General features: G+C 40.9%; 1 protein-coding gene across 1 annotated transcript in view; it reads left to right on the top strand.

Moving 5' to 3' along the window:
- CFDP1 (craniofacial development protein 1) overlaps nt 1-19,902 on the top strand; it is a gene marked incomplete in the record, with an annotated part of 240,999 nt that extends 221,097 nt beyond the window's left edge. The window contains 1 exon segment of the mRNA XM_053700544.1: nt 19,239-19,902. Within this exon segment, the coding sequence (XP_053556519.1) occupies nt 19,239-19,332 (94 nt within the window).
- Nucleotides 19,903-22,963: the final 3,061 nt, after the last annotated feature.

Genomic DNA, 22,963 nt, shown 5'->3' with positions numbered 1-22,963 from the left:
CTAAAGCTTTGGTATTGGTTCCCACAAGTAATGGATGACACCGTGGACCGGACACACCAATGTTGGAGAAAACAGAATTTATGCTTACCTGATAAATTACTTTCTCCAACGGTGTGTCCGGTCCACGGCCCGCCCTGGTTTTTTAATCAGGTTTGAAGAATTTCTTTCTCTATACACTACAGTCACCACGGCACCCTATAGTTTCTCCTTTTTTTCTCCTAACCTTCGGTCGAATGACTGGGGGGGCGGAGCCTGGGAGGGACTATATGGACAGCTCTTGCTGTGTGCTCTCCTTGCCTTTCCCTGTGGGGGAGGAGAATATCCCACAAGTAATGGATGACACTGTGGACCGGACACACCGTTGGAGAAAGTAATTTATCAGGTAAGCATAAATTCTGTTTTTAAAGAGAAAGTAAACCCCTTTTATTACATGGCATTTTTGTTGTCTTGCTAGTATAGAAAAACATGTCCGCTAAGTCTAAACATTTTTCCAACATATTAACATTGTTTTCTATAGTCTAACTCTACCCACCACTTACATTTTTTGGAGAAGCCAATCTGGGCTTGCAGACAACAAGGCTAGCTACTGCAGTATAAAGTGCATTGTAAGTCCTTGATTTTCAGAGCTAAAGTACATGAAAAAGGGGCACAATAGATAAAGTATATGGTAAAGTTGTTTTATTATACATTAAGTATTTTATATACAAATCTTAAAAGGACATGAAACCCAAAAACTTTCTTTCAGGGTTCAGGTAGAGAATACAATTTCCTTCCTAAGATAGGGAGAGTTCACAGCTTCATTCCTTACTGTTGGGAAATACAACACCTGGCCACCAGGAGGAGGCAAAGACACCCCAGCCAAAGGCTTAAATATCTCTCCCACTTCCTCATTACCCCAGTCATTCTTTGCCTTTTGTCACGTTAGGAGGTGGCAGAGAAGTGTCAGAAGATTCGGAGAGTCCCGAAAAAGGTATCTGCCCTTCGAGAGACTGGAATTTTAAGTAGTCATGTCAACCTCTCAGAGAGAGTATTGATGAAACTTAGATTCTGGAGATGCAGGGAAAGTTTTTCTGCGAAACCATCCAGACTACTGCTAACAATCAGTGTTGACTAGTTTCACTGCCTGCTTTCTCTCACTCAAGTCCATGTAAGGAGCACTGCTATAAAACTATCACACTTGAGAGGCTGTGTTCTGTTCCACAGCATGGATCCTGGAGGTAAGATCATTTCAATTTTTACGCATAAAACGCTATAACAGGGTCACAGTGTGGCTCCTTTATACCTTGATAGGATCCAGGGTTAATATCCTTTATAATAAAAAAACTTTTTTATTTGTGTCCTTCTGTGGGTATAACCAGTTTATGGAGGACTCTGACATGTTATAAGGTACTCCTTCTGTACTAAATCATACCTGTTTATATTGTGAGGAGGCTGTGTTTTTCCCGCCCACTCAATAATGTTCGATTAGCCTTAACAACGTTATAAAGAAGGGAGACAAGCTTGCTAAGTTTCTTGGTCCCTCTGAGCCATCTACCTCTCAGGACTCGGCGTCCCGTGAGATTGCTACCCTTGCTACATTATCCACTCCACGTGCAGTTCCCCATAGCACATCTAATCCTTTGCCGCGCAGTTAAAAACGGCGTTGTCTGTGGCCCTCAGTGCATTACCTCGCTCTTGCAAACGCAAGAGAAAGGTTAAACATAGTTCCCCTGAGCCGGAGTTATCTAAATATTTATCGGATTTAGCTATTATGTCCCAGTTATCTGATGATGAGCTAACCTCTGTAGCTTCAGAGGGTGAACTTTCTGGGTCGGAGTGCTTAGCGTCTAAGCCTCCTGCTGCGGAGGAACCGTCCTTTAGATTTAAAATTGGGCACTTGCGTTTTTTTATTAAAGGAGGTTCTGTCTACGTTAGTGGTTCCAGAGGCCGCGCTGCCTGAAGAACCTATGATACCTAAATTAGACAGAGTTTACGAAGACAGGAAAGTTCCTTTGACTTTTTCCTGTGCCGGTTAAGATGGCGAACATTATTAAGAACGAATGGGAAAGAATTGGTTCTTCCATTTCCCCCTCGTCTACTTTTAAAAAGTTGTTTCTGTTCCCGGACTCTCAACTGGATTTGTGGGGCTCCATTCCTAAGGTGGATTGTGCTATCTCTACGCTTGCTAAACATACTACTATACCTCTTGAGGATAGTTCTTTGTTCAGAGAGCCGATGGATAAGAAAATGGAAAACTTTCTGAGAAAGATGTTTCAACAAAACGGGATTTTTGTTTCAACCGGCGGCTGTAGTTGCCGCGGTTGCCAGAGCGGCTACCTACAGGTGCGACTCTTTGTCGGAATTCATTGAGGTGGAGTCTCCCCTCGAGGATATTCAAGACAGAATTAAAGCTCTGAGAATTGCTAATTCTTTTATCTGTGATGCGAACATGCAAATTATTCGCCTAAATGCAAAAGCCTCTGGCTTTGCGGTCCTAGCCTGCGAGCACTCTGGTTGAAGACTTGGTCTGCGGATATGACTTCTAAGTCCAGACTCCTTTCTCTTCAAGGGAAAGATTTTCTTTGGTCCAGGCCTGGACTCCATTATTTCTACGGTTACCAGAGACGAGGGTGCCTTCCTACTGCAAGATAAGAAGAACAAGTCTAAGGGACGACAATCTTTTAATTTTCGTTCCTTTCGTTCTGACAAATCCCAACGACAACAATCTTCCTCCAAGCCAGAGCAATCCAAAAGTACTTGGAAGCCGGCTCAGTCCTGGAATAAATCCAATCAGAATAAGATGCCCGCCGAAAACAAATCGGCATGAAGGGGCGGCCCCTAATCTGGGATCGGATCGTGTAGGGGGCAGACTGTCTCTTTTTTTAAGATGCCTGGGTCAAGTACATACAGGATCCGAGGAAAGCCGTTCTAGGTTGCGTTCAGGATCTATCCTCCTTAGGAGTTGTTGTCCCTGTGCCTATCGAAGAAAGAGGTTTGGGGTTTTATTCAAACCTTTTCGTGGTCCCAAAGAAGGAGAGAACTTTCCGCCCAATTCTGGTCCTAAAGTGCTAAAAAAAATTCTTAGTGTCCCTTGCTTCAAGATGGAGACGATAAGGTCCATCCTTCCTTTAATTCAAGAAGGCCAGTTTATGACCACTATAGATCTGAAGGATGCTTACCTTCATGTTCCAATCCACAGGGAAAACTTGCAGTTCCTGAGGTTTGCATTCCTGGACCAGCACTTCCAGTTCATTGCCCTTCCGTTTGGCCTAGCTACTGCTCCAAGAATCTTTAGGAAGGTTGTGGGGGCTCTTCTAGCCATTGCCAGAACTCAGGGTATTGCAGCAGCCCCATACTTGGACAATATTCTGGTGCAAACACCATCCTTTCGTCTTGCGAAAGAATTCTCGGAGTCCCTTCTCAGTCTTCTTCGATCACATGGATGGAAGATAACCTTGGGAAATGGTTCTCTTATCCCAAGTACCAGGGTGTAATTCCTGGGTACTATCATAGACTCCATATCCATGAGGATATTTCTAACAGACCAGAGACGTTGCAAGCTAACTTCAGCATGTCTTGGCCTCCGGACCTCCTTGAGTCCCTCTGTGGTTCAGTGTATGGAGGTGATTGGTCTCATGGTGTCCTGCATGGACATCCATTCCTTTTGCCAGGTTCCGTCTCAGACCTTTACAACTGTGCATGCTGAGGCAGTGGAAAGGCGATCATTCAGATCTTTCTCAACAGATTGTATTAGACAGCCGGTCGAGAGAATCGCTCTCTTGGTGGCTCTGTCCAGATCTGTCCCAAGGGACATGCGGATGCAATCCTATCCGGATGGGGAGCTATTTGGGGTGCCAGGAAGGCACAGGGGTTGTGGACTAAGGAGGAGTCCTCCCTCCTGATCAATATTTTGGAACTATGGGCATTCTTCAAGGCCTTGAAGGCTTGGCCACTTTGAGTTTCGTCCCAGTTTATCAGATTCCAATCAGACAATATAACCTCGGTGGCTTACATCAACCATCAGGGGCGAATGAGAAGTTCCTTGGCGATGAAGGAAGTATCTCAGATTCTGGAGTGGGCGGAGGCCCACAGCTGTTCGCTGTCAGCGATCCACATTCTGGGTGTGGACAACTGGGAGGTGGATTTTCTCAGCAGGCAATCCTTACATCCAGGGGAATGGTATCTCCATCCCGAGGTGTTTGCCAAAATATGCAGCAAGTGGGGGACGCCGGAGATAGATCTCATGGCGTCCTGTCTCAATACCAAGCTACAGGTCGAGGGATCCCTAAGCGGATCTAATAGATGCACTAGCAGTGCCCTGGAGCTTCAAACTCGTATATCCTTTTTCCTCCATTACCGCTTCTTCCTTGAGTGGTGGCCCACATCAAGCAGGAGCGGGTATCAGTAATCCTGATTGCTCCATTGTGGCCGCGAAGGACATGGTTCACAGATCTAGTGGGGATGTCCATCTCCTCCGTGAAAGTTACCTTGTCGCAGAGACCTGCTGATACAAGGTTCATTTGTTCATCAAAATCTAGATTCTCTGAGGCCGACTGCGGGGAGATTGAACGCTTAGTCTTAGCCAAGAGAGGTCTCTCTGAGAGTGTCATTGATACTCTTATTCAAGCTCATAAACAAATTACTCGGTGTATCTACCACAAGGTGTGGAGGACCTACTTATTCTGGTGTGAAGAGCGTGGTTTCTCCAACATAGGTGTGTCCGGTCCACGGCGTCATCCTTACTTGTGGGATATTCTCTTCCCCAACAGGAAATGGCAAAGAGCCCAGCAAAGCTGGTCACATGATCCCTCCTAGGCTCCGCCTACCCCAGTCATTCTCTTTGCCGTTGTACAGGCAACATCTCCACGGAGATGGCTTAGAGTTTTTTAGTGTTTAACTGTAGTTTTTATTATTCAATCAAGAGTTTGTTATTTTAAAATAGTGCTGGTATGTACTATTTACTCAGAAACAGAAAAGAGATGAAGATTTCTGTTTGTATGAGGAAAATGATTTTAGCAACCGTTACTAAAATCCATGGCTGTTCCACACAGGACTGTTGAGAGGAATTAACTTCAGTTGGGGGAACAGTGAGCAGTCTCTTGCTGCTTGAGGTATGACACATTCTAACAAGACGATGTAATGCTGGAAGCTGTCATTTTCCCTATGGGATCCGGTAAGCCATGTTTATTAAGATAGTAAATAAGGGCTTCACAAGGGCTTATTAAGACTGTAGACTTTTTCTGGGCTAAATCGATTCATTATTAACACATATTTAGCCTTGAGGAATCATTTAATCTGGGTATTTTGATAAGATTATATCGGCAGGCACTGTTTTAGACACCTTATTCTTTAGGGGCTTTCCCAAATCATAGGCAGAGCCTCATTTTCGCGCCGGTGTTGCGCACTTGTTTTTGAGAGGCATGACATGCAGTCGCATGTGTGAGGAGCTCTGATACATAGAAAAGACTTTCTGAAGGCGTCATTTGGTATCGTATTCCCCTTTGGGCTTGGTTGGGTCTCAGCAAAGCAGATACCAGGGACTGTAAAGGGGTTAAAGTTAAAAACGGCTCCGGTTATTTTAAGGGTTAAAGCTTCCAAATTTGGTGTGCAATACTTTTAAGGCTTTAAGACACTGTGGTGAAATTTTGGTGAATTTTGAACAATTCCTTCATATTTTTTCGCAATTGCAGTAATAAAGTGTGTTCAGTTTAAAATTTAAAGTGACAGTAACGGTTTTATTTTAAAACGTTTTTTGTACTTTGTTATCAAGTTTATGCCTGTTTAACATGTCTGAACTACCAGATAGGCTGTGTTCTGAATGTGGGGAAGCCAGAGTTCCTTCTCATTTAATTAAATGTGATTTATGTGACAATGACAATGATGCCCAAGATGATTCCTCAAGTGAGGGGAGTAAGCATGGTACTGCATCATTCCCTCCTTCGTCTACACGAGTCTTGCCCACTCAGGAGGCCCCTAGTACATCTAGCGCGCCAATACTCCTTACTATGCAACAATTAACGGCTGTAATGGATAATTCTGTCAAAAACATTTTAGCCAAAATGCACACTTATCAGCGTAAGCGCGACTGCTCTGTTTTAGATACTGAAGAGCATGACGACGCTGATAATAATGGTTCTGAAGGGCCCCTAAACCAGTCTGATGGGGCCAGGGAGGTTTTGTCTGAGGGAGAAATTACTGATTCAGGGAACATTTCTCAACAAGCTGTACCTGATGTGATTACGTTTAAATTTAAGTTGGAACATCTCCGCATTCTGCTTAAGGAGGTATTATCCACTCTGGATGATTGTGACAAGTTGGTCATCCCAGAGAAACTATGTAAAATGGACAAGTTCCTAGAGGTCCCGGGGCTCCCAGAAGCTTTTCCTATACCCAAGCGGGTGGCGGACATTGTAAATAAAGAATGGGAAAGGCCCGGTATTCCTTTCGTCCCTCCCCCCATTTTTAAAAAATTGTTTCCCATGGTCGACCCCAGAAAGGACTTATGGCAGACAGTCCCCAAGGTCGAGGGAGCGGTTTCCACTTTAAACAAACGCACCACTATACCCATAGAAGATAGTTGTGCTTTCAAAGATCCTATGGATAAAAAATTAGAAGGTTTACTTAAAAAGATGTTTGTTCAGCAGGGTTACCTTCTACAACCAATTTCATGCATTGTCCCTGTCGCTACAGCCGCGTGTTTCTGGTTCGATGAGCTGGTAAAGGCGGTCGATAGTGATTCTCCTCCTTATGAGGAGATTATGGACAGAATCAATGCTCTCAAATTGGCTAATTCTTTCACCCTAGACGCCACTTTGCAATTGGCTAGGTTAGCGGCTAAGAATTCTGGGTTTGCTATTGTGGCGCGCAGAGCGCTTTGGTTGAAATCTTGGTCAGCTGATGCGTCTTCCAAGAACAAGCTACTTAACATTCCTTTCAAGGGGAAAACGCTGTTTGGCCCTGACTTGAAAGAGATTATCTCTGATATCACTGGGGGTAAGGGCCACGCCCTTCCTCAGGATCGGCCTTTCAAGGCCAAAAATAAACCTAATTTTCGTCCCTTTCGTAGAAACGGACCAGCCCAAAGTGCTACGTCCTCTAAGCAAGAGGGTAATACTTCTCAAGCCAAGCCAGCTTGGAGACCAATGCAAGGCTGGAACAAGGGAAAGCAGGCCAAAAAACCTGCCACTGCTACCAAGACAGCATGAAATGTTGGCCCCCGATCCGGGACCGGATCTGGTGGGGGGCAGACTCTCTCTCTTCGCTCAGGCTTGGGCAAGAGATGTTCTGGATCCTTGGGCGCTAGAAATAGTCTCCCAAGGTTATCTTCTGGAATTCAAGGGGCTTCCCCCAAGGGGGAGGTTCCACAGGTCTCAGTTGTCTTCAGACCACATAAAAAGACAGGCATTCTTACGTTGTGTAGAAGACCTGTTAAAAATGGGAGTGATTCATCCTGTTCCATTAGGAGAACAAGGGATGGGGTTCTACTCCAATCTGTTCATAGTTCCCAAAAAAGAGGGAACGTTCAGACCAATCTTAGATCTCAAGATCTTAAACAAGTTTCTCAAGGTTCCATCGTTCAAAATGGAAACCATTCGAACAATTCTTCCTTCCATCCAGGAAGGTCAATTCATGACCACGGTGGATTTAAAGGATGCGTATCTACATATTCCTATCCACAAGGAACATCATCGGTTCCTAAGGTTCGCATTCCTGGACAAGCATTACCAGTTCGTGGCGCTTCCTTTCGGATTAGCCACTGCTCCAAGGATTTTCACAAAGGTACTAGGGTCCCTTCTAGCTGTGCTAAGACCAAGGGGCATTGCTGTAGTACCTTACTTGGACGACATTCTGATTCAAGCGTCATCCCTTCCTCAAGCAAAGGCTCACACGGACATTGTCCTGGCCTTTCTCAGATCTCACGGATGGAAAGTGAACGTGGAAAAGAGTTGTCTATCTCCGTCAACAAGGGTTCCCTTCTTGGGAACAATAATAGACTCTTTAGAAATGAGGATTTTTCTGACAGAGGCCAGAAAAACAAAACTTCTAGACTCTTGTCGGATACTTCATTCCGTTCCTCTTCCTTCCATAGCGCAGTGCATGGAAGTGATAGGTTTGATGGTAGCGGCAATGGACATAGTTCCTTTTGCGCGCATTCATCTAAGACCATTACAACTGTGCATGCTCAGTCAGTGGAATGGGGACTATACAAACTTGTCTCCGAGGATACAAGTAAATCAGAGGACCAGAGACTCACTCCGTTGGTGGCTGTCCCTGGACAACCTGTCACAAGGGATGACCTTCCGCAGACCAGAGTGGGTCATTGTCACGACCGACGCCAGTCTGATGGGCTGGGGCGCGGTCTGGGGATCCCTGAAAGCTCAGGGTCTTTGGTCTCGGGACGAATCTCTTCTACCGATAAATATTCTGGAACTGAGAGCGATATTCAATGCTCTCAAGGCTTGGCCTCAGCTAGCGAGGGCCAAGTTCATACGGTTTCAATCAGACAACATGACAACTGTTGCGTACATCAACCATCAGGGGGGAACGAGGAGTTCCCTGGCGATGGAAGAAGTGACCAAAATCATTCTATGGGCGGAGTCTCACTCCTGCCACCTGTCTGCTATCCACATCCCAGGAGTGGAAAATTGGGAAGCGGATTTTCTGAGTCGTCAGACATTGCATCCGGGGGAGTGGGAACTCCATCCGGAAATCTTTGCCCAAGTCACTCAACTGTGGGGCATTCCAGACATGGATCTGATGGCCTCTCGTCAGAACTTCAAAGTTCCTTGCTACGGGTCCAGATCCAGGGATCCCAAGGCGGCTCTAGTGGATGCACTAGTAGCACCTTGGACCTTCAAACTAGCTTATGTATTCCCGCCGTTTCCTCTCATCCCCAGGCTGGTAGCCAGGATCAATCAGGAAAGGGCGTCGGTGATCTTGATAGCTCCTGCGTGGCCACGCAGGACTTGGTATGCAGATCTGGTGAATATGTCATCGGCTCCACCATGGAAGCTACCTTTGAGACGAGACCTTCTTGTTCAAGGTCCGTTCGAACATCCGAATCTGGTCTCACTCCAGCTGACTGCCTGGAGATTGAACGCTTGATCTTATCGAAGAGAGGGTTCTCAGATTCTGTTATCGATACTCTTGTTCAGGCCAGAAAGCCTGTAACTAGAAAGATTTACCACAAAATTTGGAAAAAATATATCTGTTGGTGTGAATCTAAAGGATTCCCTTGGGACAAGGTTAAGATTCCTAAGATTCTATCCTTCCTTCAAGAAGGATTGGAAAAAGGATTATCTGCAAGTTCCCTGAAGGGACAGATTTCTGCCTTGTCTGTGTTACTTCACAAAAAGCTGGCAGCTGTGCCAGATGTTCAAGCCTTTGTTCAGGCTCTGGTTAGAATCAAGCCTGTTTACAAACCTTTGACTCCTCCTTGGAGTCTCAACTTAGTTCTTTCAGTTCTTCAGGGGGTTCCGTTTGAACCCTTACATTCCGTTGATATTAAGTTATTATCTTGGAAAGTTTTGTTTTTGGTTGCAATTTCTTCTGCTAGAAGAGTTTCAGAATTATCTGCTCTGCAGTGTTCTCCTCCTTATCTGGTGTTCCATGCAGATAAGGTGGTTTTACGTACTAAACCTGGTTTTCTTCCAAAAGTTGTTTCTAACAAAAACATTAACCAGGAGATTATCGTACCTTCTCTGTGTCCGAAACCAGTTTCGAAGAAGGAACGTTTGTTGCACAATTTGGATGTTGTTCGCGCTCTAAAATTCTATTTAGATGCTACAAAGGATTTTAGACAAACATCTTCCTTGTTTGTTGTTTATTCCGGTAAAAGGAGAGGTCAAAAAGCAACTTCTACCTCTCTCTCTTTTTGGATTAAAAGCATCATCAGATTGGCTTACGAGACTGCCGGACGGCAGCCTCCCGAAAGAATCACAGCTCATTCCACTAGGGCTGTGGCTTCCACATGGGCCTTCAAGAACGAGGCTTCTGTTGATCAGATATGTAGGGCAGCGACTTGGTCTTCACTGCACACTTTTACCAAATTTTACAAGTTTGATACTTTTGCTTCTTCTGAGGCTATTTTTGGGAGAAAGGTTTTGCAAGCCGTGGTGCCTTCCATCTAGGTGACCTGATTTGCTCCCTCCCATCATCCGTGTCCTAAAGCTTTGGTATTGGTTCCCACAAGTAAGGATGACGCCGTGGACCGGACACACCTATGTTGGAGAAAACAGAATTTATGTTTACCTGATAAATTACTTTCTCCAACGGTGTGTCCGGTCCACGGCCCGCCCTGGTTTTTTAATCAGGTCTGATAATTTATTTTCTTTAACTACAGTCACCACGGTATCATATGGTTTCTCCTATGCAAATATTCCTCCTTAACGTCGGTCGAATGACTGGGGTAGGCGGAGCCTAGGAGGGATCATGTGACCAGCTTTGCTGGGCTCTTTGCCATTTCCTGTTGGGGAAGAGAATATCCCACAAGTAAGGATGACGCCGTGGACCGGACACACCGTTGGAGAAAGTAATTTATCAGGTAAACATAAATTCTGTTTTTTCCTGGCACAGAGTTAAGGTTGCCAGGATCTTATGTTTTCTCTGGGATGGGCTGGAGAAGGGCCTTTCTGCTAGTTCCCTGAGGGGACAGATTTTGGCCCGGTCGGTTTTATTGCAGAAGAAACTGGCTGAGCTTCCAGGAATGAAGTCCTTTGTTAAGGCTCTAATTAGGATCAGACCTGTGTTTAGATCTGGGGCTTCTCCTTGGAACCTAAATCTTGTTCTTCGGGTTTTGCAACAGGTTCCGATTGAGCCTCTGCATTCCGTTGACATTAAATTATTATCTTGGAAGGTTCTCTTTTTTTTGGCTATTGCCTCTGTGCGCAGAGTTTCTGAGATCTCCGTTTTGCAATGTGAGCCCCCTTATCTGATTTTTCATGCAGATAAGGCAGTTCTACGTACTAAATTAGGTTTTCTTCTTAAGGTTGTGTCAGATCGCAACATCAATCATGAGATTGTGGTTCCTTCCTTGTGTCCTAATCCTTCTTCATCGAAGGAAAGCTTACTTCACAATTTGGATGTGGTTCGTGCCTTGAAGTTCTATCTTCAGGCTACTAAAGAGTTTAGACAATCTTCCTCTGTTTTTTTGTCTCTTCTGGGAAGCGTAAGGGGCAGAAGGCTACTTCAACTTCCCTATCTTTTTGGTTAAGGAGTGGCATCCACTTGTCTTACGAGTCAGCAGGACATCGTCCTCCTGAGAGGATAACGGCTCATTCCACTAGAGCAGTGGCTTCTTCTTGGACCTTTAAGAACGAGGCCTCTATGGATCAGATTTGTAAGGCGGCTACCTGGTCCTCCTTACATACTTTTTTCAAAATTTTACAAGTTTGGGAGAAAAGTTTTTTGCAGGCTGTGGTGCCCTCAGAATAGGCTCAGCGTCTTCCTTTTTGTTCCCTCCTATTATTTATTCAGTGTCCTCTGGAGCTTGGTATAGTTTTCCCAACAGTAAGGAATGAAACCGTGGACTCTCCCTATCTTAGGAAGGAAAACATAATTTATGCTTACCAGATAAATTCCCTTCCAGATAGGGAGAGTCCACTGCCCCCGCCCGTCTTTTTTTGTCTATGGGCGGTCACCTATTATTTATTTTATTCTTCTGGTACCATTTATACCCCAATGTTTCTCCTACTTTTCCTTGTTCCCTCGGCAGAATGACTGGGGTAATGAGGAAGTGGGAGGGATATTTAAGCCTTTGGCTCCTCCTGGTGTCCACGTGTTGTATTTCCCAACAGTAAGGAATGAAGCCGTGGACTCCCTATCCGGAAGGAAAGGAATTTATCTGGTAAGCATAAATTATGTTTTTAAACAACTTTCTAATTTACTTCTATTATCTAATTTGTTTTATTCTCTTGGTATCATTTGTTGAAGGAACAGCAATGCACTACTGGTTTCTAACTGAACACATGGGTGAGCCAATGACAATCAGTATATATATATATATGCAGCCATCAATCAGCAGCTAGAACCTAGGTTCTCTGCTGCTCCTGAGCTTACCTACATAAACAATTCAGCAAAGGATAACAAGAGAAGGAAGCAAATTAAAAATAGAAGTAAATTGGAAAGTTGTTAAAAATTGTATTCTCTATCTCATAATCATAAAAGAAAAATTTTGGGTTTCTTGTCCCTTTTAAGGTGCTTACTGTCCCATTAACATTAACCTTTTTTTATTTTGACATTGAAAAGAGCCCTACAGCAAGACAAATGTATTCAATGGCTATGTGTTTGTTACGAGTTTAGTTTTGAGTCAATAATTCTAGGACAATGCTTGTATTCTGTTAATCATTTCTGATGGTGTCTGATAAGTCTATTATTTTACTTAAAGGGACAGTCTACTCCAGAATTATTGTTGTTTAAAAAGATAGATAATCCCTTTAATTTACCCAATCCCCAGTTTTTCAACACTGTTATATTAATATACTTTTTACCTCTGTAAATACCTTGTATCGAAGCCTCTGCAGACTGCCCCTTTAGTTCAGTATTTTTGACTTGCATTTTAGCCAATCAGTGATAACTCCACGGGAGTGCGCACAATGTTCTCAGTATGGCCAAAATGAACTAGCGCTTATCTATCTCTGAAAAGCTGTCAAAATACACTGAGATAAGAAGCGGTCCTCAAAGGCTTACAAATTAGCATATGGGCCTACCTAGGTTTAGCTTTCAACAAATAATTCCAAGAGATCAAAGCAAATTTGATGATAAAAGTAAATTGGAAAGTTGTTTAAAAGTTGCATCTTCTGTATCATGAAAGTTTAATTGTGAATAGACTGTCCCTTTAAGAGAGTTGAATGTTGACAGTGTAGATCTGTGTATTTGTATCATATAGCTTTGCAGTGACTGTCAGTGAGATTGTGTCTTGTATGCCTGTGATCATGCATATAACAATACTTTCCTCTGTAAAAGGGATTTAATCACCATCTATTTCTGAGTTTGTGATAATGCAGCTGTTTTTATTTATTTTTATATATATATATATATATATATATATATATATATATATATATATATATATATAATGTGTGTGTGTGTGTGCCTGTCTGTGTTTATATAAGTTGGTAAATCTTACTGAGTTTATGTTGACGACAGCACATACGTAATTATCGTTACAAAGCTGACGTTTTTACTCTCCTTTATACTTATGCTATAAGGTGATGGCTGTCACACATTTATTAAATTTGTTTTTATTTTGCAGTTTTTCATCATGTTCTTCTTTGAACTTTTAAATAAGCATATAAATTCAAGCACAATGCCCTAAAGGCTCAAGTGAATGAGCTGATTGTACTGATATTGTACTCCATGCTCTGTATTTATTGTACCAAGAAGAGGACACACAGGTCCAGCCATGGCCTTGGGTTGTGCTGTGCTAGCAGTTGGCATGGCTCCCACATTGCGCACAGGCCAGCCTGCTTACTGGTGCCAGGCCTGACCTGACTCAGCATCCTCACAGTAACTTGCTTCTTCTTGCCTGAAGGGGGGAGCAAATCTGGCTCCAGATCCTCTTATGTAACCCTTTTGAATGCTCAAAGTCCTTCTAAATCTCTCAATTATTCATTTTGCAGTTCCTTTCACTGCAGAGAGCTGGTCTTTGCCTAATCACTCCAAATCCATGTACTGTTGGCCCTTTGTCTACAATTAGCAAATAATAATATTAATCCTGTAGAAAAGGGAATGGCACACCATTTAGAAAGCACCAAATCCTGTCGTAGCAGATTACAAGGATTTGAGAGAAGAATGTATTTGTTTTATTATTCTCCATTTTGTCCAACATATACCTTATTGCAATATTCTAAGTACTACAAATACAACACAAATATATTCACTGATGTTGTGAGCCCTTCTCCTGATAGAAGATGCAGTCTATATTGTAGTTGTTTTTTCTTCTATGTCTCTCAAATTACTTAAACACAGCACTGTTCTAAACTTGAAAGAAACTTAGAAACTATGCTATGAGTAATAATTATTCAGTAGTTACCTGAGTGTAGATATAGATGCTATGCTCTATTTTTCCACATTTAGTTGATTAAAGGGATGTTAAACACTTTAGTTAAAAGGACAGTTTACTCAAAAATGTTCTCCCCTTTAATTTGTTCTCAATGATCCACTTTACCTTCTGGAGTGTATTAAATTGTTTACAAGTATTTCCTTTAACCTTATATTGGCACTTGAAATAGCTCATTTAGGCTGTGGTATCCCCACCTATTCTGAAAGTTTCTGGCCTTAGGTCCAAGCTATAGATAAGCTGTGTAAACACAGCCAGCAGAAGAAATTACACTCCCAGTGGGGTATAGAAGAGATAAGATAATAACATGTTAATTTTTCATTGTTCTCTCCAAGTATTGGTCTTGGACAAATATAAGATAAAGATAAAGAAGCAGGTATATGTACACAGTGTGATAAGGTAATGGTATCTAATTATACCTACAAACTCAACCCCTTTTATTAGGTTGTGGCTTCAAAACACAACATCAGCTGCTTAATATACACAAATAAGCCTTAAAAAGCTAATTCTTATACATTTTATACTCTGCAGCTGGCAAAGAAAGTAACTGGAAGCACATTAAGGGAAAAACAATTTAATAGTATACTGCCCCTTTAAGTGTAGTTTTAAAAAAATCCACTGGAGGGGAGATTTAGTGATAATGTAACCCCTTCCAATTGGTGTTTACTTTGTCTAACACTGCACAGGGTTTTGCAGCACTGCCTTTGTATTGATTCCTGTAATGCCTCCATGTGAATGCATGGAAGGGGCAGAAGGCGATGCTTCACATAGCTTTAGCTCATCGCGGACATCCTTTAGTAGCAACCTTTCTAAATACCCCACAGAGAAAAGGGATACATTTCAATTATATTCATGTTCTGTTATGGAAGGTTTTTTTAAAGGGACAGTCTAGTCAAAATAAAACTTTCATTATTCAGATAGGACTTGTAATTTTAATCAACTTTCCAATATACTTTTATTATCAAATTTGCTTTGCTCTCTTGGTATTCTTATTTGAAACAAAACCTAGGTAGGCTCATATGCTAATTTCTAAGCCCTTGAGGGCTGCCTCTTATCACATATTTTTTAAATTCCTTTTCACAACAAGAGACTGATAAGTTCATGTGGGTCATATAGATAATATTGTGTTAATGCACAGGGAGTTATTTAAGAGTAAGCACAAGACAATACTAAATGCAAGTCAATAGATAATAAACAGTCACAGTCATGTGATCAGGGGGCTGTAAGAAGGTTCTTAGATACAAGGTAATCACAGAGGTAAAAAGTATATTAATATAACTGTTGGTTTTGCAAACCTGGGGAATGGGTAATAAAGGGATTATCTATCTTTTAAAACAATAACATTTCTATTGTAGACTGTCCCTTTAAGAAATGGATACTTTTCCTACTACAGAGTAAAACCAGTTAAAAATATAAATACCAAAACAGTTGTCTACTGACTGTAGATTCTAATTTAATAACTAAGGTAGAGCAATATGTAAATTGTTTGTACATTTTCTAGGCAGACTACAATTCCTTTAGAGAATGGCAACTCTTTCAAAGATCCCATGAACAGCAAGCTTAAGGCTTTTACAGGAGCTTTATGTTTAGGCCAGCTGTCAGTGTAGCTTGTGTAACTGCAACTACCCCAGTCTGGTGTGACAGCATATCAAACTATTTTCTGGGGACGCTAGAAAAGATCCAGGATCGCTTGAAGCTTCTAAGGACCACAAATCGCTTTATATGTGATGCAGAAGTTGGATTGATATGCATGAATGCAAAGAGCACTACTATGGCTGTTTTGGCAAGGCAAGCATTATGGCTTAAGTCTTGGTCTGTAGACATGGGCTCTAAAACCTTTACCTTTCAGGGTAAAATCCTGTTTGGGCCAAAACTGGTTGTAGTTATTGCCACTGAAATTAAGGGGACATTGTATTGTAATCCCTCCCCCCAATTTGTTCCCAATTAACCATTTTACCTGCTGACGTTTATTACGTTGTTTACAAATACATTCTTTACCTTTTATTTTCTCATTTGAAATAGTTGTTTTTGCCCGTGGTATCCCCAACTATACCGAAAATTTAAATACTTAAAGGGTAATGAAACCTATTTTTTTACTTTCATGATTTAGAAAGAGAGTGCCATTTTAAACAGCTTTCTAATTTACTTCTATTTTCTAATTTGCTTCATTCTCTTGATAACCTTTGCTGAAAAGCATATCTAGATATGCTCGGTAGCTTCTGATGGCTGCACTTAGATGCCTCGTGTGATTGGCTCACCCATGTGCATTGCTATTTCTTCAACAAAGGATATCTAAAGAATGAAGCCAATTAGATAATAAAAGTTAATTATGTTGTTTAAAATTGTATTCTGTACTTAAAACATGAAAGAAAAATTTTGGGTTAAGTGTCCCTTTAAGTAATGGCTATAGAAAAGTTATGTAAATATAACCAGCAGAATAAATTATATTCCTAGTGGGAGGTATGAGAGATGAATAATAAAATGTTTATTTTAATTTGTTTTCTGCGTGTATTGGGCTTTGGTATACAGACCGAGATAAGGGATGTGTGTGTATAGAATGTGATAAAATAAGGATATCTGTTTTTTTTCTGCAAGCTTAGCCCATTTTAATGGGTTGGGGTGTCAAAGAACAAACCAGCTATTTCATATACAAAAATAAACAGATGATGAATTTATCATATGTTTTATACTCTGCTGCTGGTATGACAAGTCATTTTATAGACAATAATGGGAAACCGATTTTACCAGTACACTGTCCTTTTAAAGTGTCAGCCTACTCCATAATTGTTATAAAAGATAGATAATCCCTTTATTACCTATTCCCCAGTTTTGCATAACCAACACAGTTATATTAATATACTTTTTACCTCAGTGATTACCTTGTATCAAAGCCTCTGCAGACTGCCCCCTTATTTCAGTTCTTTTGACAGACTTGCATTTTAGCCTATCAGTGCTGACTCCTAGATAACTACATGGTTGTGAGCACAATGTTATCTATACGGGACACATGAACTAGCGCTGTCTAGCTGTAAAAAAACGGTCAAAATGCCCTTATATAGGAGACTGCCTTCAAGGGCTTAGAAATTAGCAAATGAGTCTACCTAGCTTTAGCTTTCAACAAAAAATACCAAGAGAAGAAAGCAAATTTGCTGATAAAAGTAAATTGGAATGTTGTTTAACCTTGCATGCCCTATCTGAATCATAAAAGTTTAATTTGGACTATTTAAGGATTCAGGTTTATCAACATGTCACTGCATGCAATAAAACTTTAAGGCACACACATTAGCCTTTATAAAATGAGCACATGCAACCTGTCTGAGCTTCAGAGTATGCAGTGTTACATGATCTAATGGGTGATGAGGAAAGGTGGATCTGTAACACTGCAAGTGCTAAAGTATTTATTGTTCTTTATGCATCTGCTGTTTATTCATTATTGTGTTATGACACATGACACTTTCACACAGTGATTTTTGTTTTCATTTCTATTTTATGAATATTGTTTTTGGTTTTAATACTTTATCTGTGGGAACAAAGATATGTTTACATAGCTAGCTGCTCATTGGTGCCTGCACACATTTGTCTTTTGTGATTGGCTGACTAGATATGTTCAGCTTGCTGCCAGTAGTGCAATGTTGTTCCTTCAGCAAAGGATAACAATATAATGAAGCAAATTTGATGAAAGAAGTAAATTGGAAAGTTGTTTAAAATTGTATGTTCTATCCAAATAATGAAAAAAAATGTTGGGGTTTCCTTTCCCTTTTAAGCCTTGGCTTAAAGGGGCAGTATACACCGATTTTTATTTTACAGCATGTAATAGACACTACTATAAAGAATAATATGCAAAGATACTGATATAAAAATCCAGTATAAAACCTTTTAAAAACTTACTTAGAAGCTCCCAATTTAACACTGTTAATGAAATAAGCCTGGGAGCCCAACTGAAAGGGGCTGAGAGCAGAACCTCCATCCTCCCCTGCATATGAAAACACCCATTTTACAAACAGAAGCAATGTTAAGTCTGTATACATCTAAAACTTTGGGGCTTGGTTAGGAGTCTGAAAATCAGCACAATGTTATTTAAAAATAAGCAAAACTATACACTGTTACAAAAACACTCCCAGATGGGCTATATAAATGGATCATCTACAAAACATTCATGCAAATAAAAATCTAGTGTATAATGTTCCTTTAAGGTCTTCATTTGTAATACATACCTGGTCGTGGGGACGACTCCCAATGCTGCTCATTCCACGAGAACAGTTGCCACTTCTTGGGCATTCCATAACGAAATTTCCATAGACCTGATTTGTAAGGAGGCTACTTGGTCTTTATTAGATTCTCACATAATGTTTGTCCTGTATGCCACTTCACAGGCTGCTTTTGGCAGGAACATTCTGCGAACCCCAATGCCTGATCAGTGATTTACCTTCCTTAAGCAGACACAAAACCCAACATTTTTCTTTCAGGATTTATATAGAGAATACAATTTAAAAAAACTTTTACATGTACTTCTAGTATCTAATGTGCTTCATTCTCTTGGTATCCTTTGGTGAAGAAACAGAAATGCACATGGGTAAGCCAATAACATGAGGCATATAGATGCAGCCACCAATCAGCAGCTCCTTAGCCCTCCTAAGTATTATTTTCAATGAAGGATACCAATAGAATGAAATAATTTAGATAAGTTATTTGGAAAGTTGTTTTAAATCACATGCCTCCTCCTACTGGACTAGAGTGTAATGTCTTGTGGACTCTAACAATCATGAGAAGTGCATTTATCAGGTAAACATCATTTCTTTTCAGTTATCACAGAAAGGCTGGAGTTCATACTGCAGAGTTCACAACCTTCCTGCATACTACTTAGTGATTGCTTGATCAGTGCAGGCGCTCACACATACTTTACCTAACTGGCCACATACTAAGGAGGCTTTTTAAAGGTTATGTATCCAGAATCCTCTGAAACGGCAAACTAAAGCAAAAGTTGATAGCAATATTACACTTGAAATGGAAGATTTATTTTACATTCAGAGCATTTGCAATAGAGTGCTTATATATATATATATATATATATATATATATATATATATATATATATATATATATATATATACTATGCTTATATATAAAAAAGGGACTTTGGGAATGAACTGCGGATTATAAAAGATGTATTCAAATGGACTCTATTTTTTATTCTCTACAGGTACATCGAGAGAAAAGCCTTTTTGGAACGAGTAGATTACAGACAATTTGAATTGGAGCGTGAAATCAGAATTAAAAATATGAAACCATCATGATTATTCAGTAACACATTAACACATTTTGCATTGTGACTATTTCTTAAGGGAAAGCAAGAGGATTCAATCCACAATATGACTTGGAAATAAGATGGTTCAGTAGAAAAGTGTGTTGGGTTTTGTTTTGTTTTTTTATTCTGTAAATTTAATATCTGTTTCATAATTCATTCCTTTCAGGCAGAGGAGTTAAGCCAGCATATTCTACAAAACAAAACTCTTCTTGTAAAATCATGAAAAATAACATTGCAAAACTAATGTCAAAAATAAAATAAAAATGGCAACTTTTAAGTAATGAGAAAATTGTTCCTATGTCACCTCTACAAGGACGACAGCTTGTGGTATTTAGTCATTTAAAATGGTTGTGTGTATATCTCTGTGTAAGTGAGAGAGAGAGAATGTGCCAAGTTTTTTTTTTTCCCTCCAAAGTGATGTTTGACAAAATAGATCAGCCACATGAAATCACAGATACTTACCAAACTTAGATTTTAATGAAAGAACTGCAATATCCATGTTTCTTGATTGTGGGAGATATGTTTTCAAATATGTGAATAAACAGTACTGTTTTAAGCATTTGTACCCGGATCTGCTGTGTTTACATTGCAATAATATGTTGATGGCTGTTTCTTTGCCAAGTAATTTCAGTAAAGATGTAATCTTAAGGGGGGCGGGACTTGCTCTGCATCTGAGCGGTCGCATATTACAGCAGCTCCGGACTTGTACTACAATTATATAAATCTTTGACCACTCAAAGCAGGCTAATTTGCACCAAAGAAGAGGGTGACATCCTATAGGAGGGTTAGAGATCTTTTGGACATAAACAGTAGCTTAAGAAAAGGAGAATGCTATCCACTGCCTCCAAAACTACTGCAGACCTCACTAGAGAGCAGCCATCTTATCACACACTTGGCAAGTCTAACTAAAAACGAGGGAAAGTTTTTTAAGCGATTTGCGTAAACCCTCATTATGGAGGATATAACTATAAAGCTGTGTACCCTAATCTCAGACTTTGAAGATCGACTAGTGCAAACGATAACTCACGCACTAAACAATTCAGATCCAGGTGGCAGATACGCTGCTAATGTTACGCCGGTGACAGTCTCTGAAGTCGTGCGTAGAGTCAAACAGTCCTATGCTCTGCTCCCTGGACCGAAGCCCTTCACCAAAAACCGCCTACTATGTCCCCGCACTTTCTCCCTTCTGGGGGTACAACGCTGATGGAGGCGCTGAGATATACTGCACACATGCTGAGGAGGCAGGAGAATCCCACCCGGGTCAAATCTGGTAAGCTACGGCAGAGCGACATGGGATGCCTGTGCCATCTGCGGCTGGACGGAGACACTATCCGGAGAATACATCCTGATGAGCCTGGGCAAACTATCACCAGCCAAAGACTGAACGAGTTTCCACCACCGACACAGCAGGTTTGCGTGACAGTGATCAGGTACCTTCTTGGTATCGAGGCAGTCTCATGGGATGAGAGACATTGCGGTAACTAACAGAGGGATGTTTAAAAACAAACTTCTACCCGCTATCGTTCTTGAAAAAAGGAGCAGCAACTCCGGTTCTAAGATGGTAGCCATAGAAAATATAAAGTTGGCATTGTCAAAATGTTTAAGGTTCCAGAAATTTGTGCAAAGAAGACCATTAGAGGGCTCATAACTTATTCTAGTTGCGGACTGTATCTTGTAGGGATTTTGGTTAAAGGGTACTTTATGTATATGTATATCGCTACTATATAACTACAGAATATATATATATATATATAATCAAGAAGTTTTTTATTTTAAATGGTACCGGTGCGTACTATTTTCCTCAGGGGGATATGGAAGAAGATTTCTGCCCTGAGGTTTGATGATCTTAGCATTTGTAACTAAGATCCACGCTGGTTCCCACAAGACTTCTGAAGGTAACCATGAGACATCTTCAGTGTGGAGACCGGTTTCATGCTACTAGCAGCATTAAGGTATGTGCAGCCTTTTTATCTGAGGAGACTTGGTGTGTCAGAACTGGCTGGCATTATTTCCCTGTATGGGAATGGGGTAAGCAGTAAAACCTATTTTAATAAGAGGGGTGTTACTGGAGTCCCTATATTATATTTATCATTAGTTTATATTTGGGCATTATGTGACATGGGAGACAATATAAAAAACGATGTTTTATGTTTTTTATTTTTTTGTCACTTATAACTTATTGGTTTTATGCTTGAGGGTTGTATTGTGTGTGTATTTTTACTTAAGAAATTATTTTTTAATCAGGGATTTCTTTTACAACCTACGGCTTGCATTGTTCCAGTAACTACTGCAGCAGCTTTTTGGTTTGAGGCTCTAGAAGAGTCTCTTAAGGTTGAGACTCCATTAGATGACATTTTAGATAAAATTAAGGCTCTTAAGTTAGCTAATTCTTTTATTACTGATGCTGCTTTTCAAATTGCTAAATTAGCGGCAAAAAATGCAGGATTTGCTATTTTAGCACGTAGAGCATTGTGGCTCAAATCTTGGTCTGCTGATGTGTCCTCAAAACATAAGCTTTTATCTATTCCCTTTAAAGGTAAGACCCTTTTGGGGCCAGAATTGAAGGAGATCATTTCTGATATTACAGGAGGTAAGGGCCATGCCCTACCTCAGGATAGGTCGGTTAAAATGAGGGGTAAACAGAATAATTTTCGTTCCTTTCGGAACTTTAAAGGAGGACCCCCGCTTCTTCTACTTCCACAAAGCAGGAAGGGAATTTTTCCCAAACTAAGTCAGTCTGGAGACCCAATCAGAACTGGAATAAGGGTAAACAATCCAAAAAACCCACTGCTGGTCCTAAGACAGCATGAAGGGGTAGCCCCCGATCCGGGATCGGATCTAGTAGGGGGCAGACTTTCTTTCTTTGCTCAGGCTTGGGCAAGAGATGTTCAGGATTCCTGGGTACTAGAAATAGTGACCCACGGTTATCAGTTGGAATTCAAGGATTTTCTCCCAAGAGGGAGATTTCATCTTTCAAAATTATCTGCAAACCAGATAAAGAGAGAGGCGTTCTTACACTGTGTAAAAGACCTTTTTACTATGGGAGTAATCTGTCCTGTTCCAAAATTGGAACAGGGACAGGGGTTTTACTCAAACCTATTTGTGGTCCCCAAAAAAGAGGGAACGTTCAGACCTGTTTTGGACCTCAAGTGTCTAAACAAATTTCTAAGAGTTCCATCATTCAAGATGGAGACAATTCGAACGATTTTGCCAATGATCCAGGAGGGTCAATATATGACTACCGTGGATTTGAAGGATGCTTACCTTCATATACCAATCCACAAAGATCATCATCAGTTTCTAAGGTTTGCCTTCTTGGACAAACATTATCAGTTCGTGGCTCTTCCTTTCGGGTTGGCCACAGCACCCAGAATCTTCACAAAGGTTTTAGGGTCTCTTTTGGCGGTTCTCAGACCGCAAGGGATAGCAGTGGCGCCTTATCTGGACGATATTCTGATTCAGGCGTCAACATATCATCTGACAAAATCTCACACGGACACAGTGTTGTCTTTTTTGAGAACTCACGGCTGGAAGCTGAACATAGAGAAGAGTTCACTTGTTCCACAGACGAGGGTTCCTTTCTTGGGAACTCTGATAGACTCTGTAGCCATGAAAGTATT

This window comes from Bombina bombina, chromosome 1 (assembly GCF_027579735.1).
Source record: "Bombina bombina isolate aBomBom1 chromosome 1, aBomBom1.pri, whole genome shotgun sequence".
In the NCBI taxonomy this organism is placed as follows: Eukaryota; Metazoa; Chordata; class Amphibia; order Anura; family Bombinatoridae; genus Bombina; species Bombina bombina.
The sequence above is the reverse complement of the archived record's forward strand: the minus strand, read 5'-3'. Positions and strand labels throughout refer to the sequence as shown.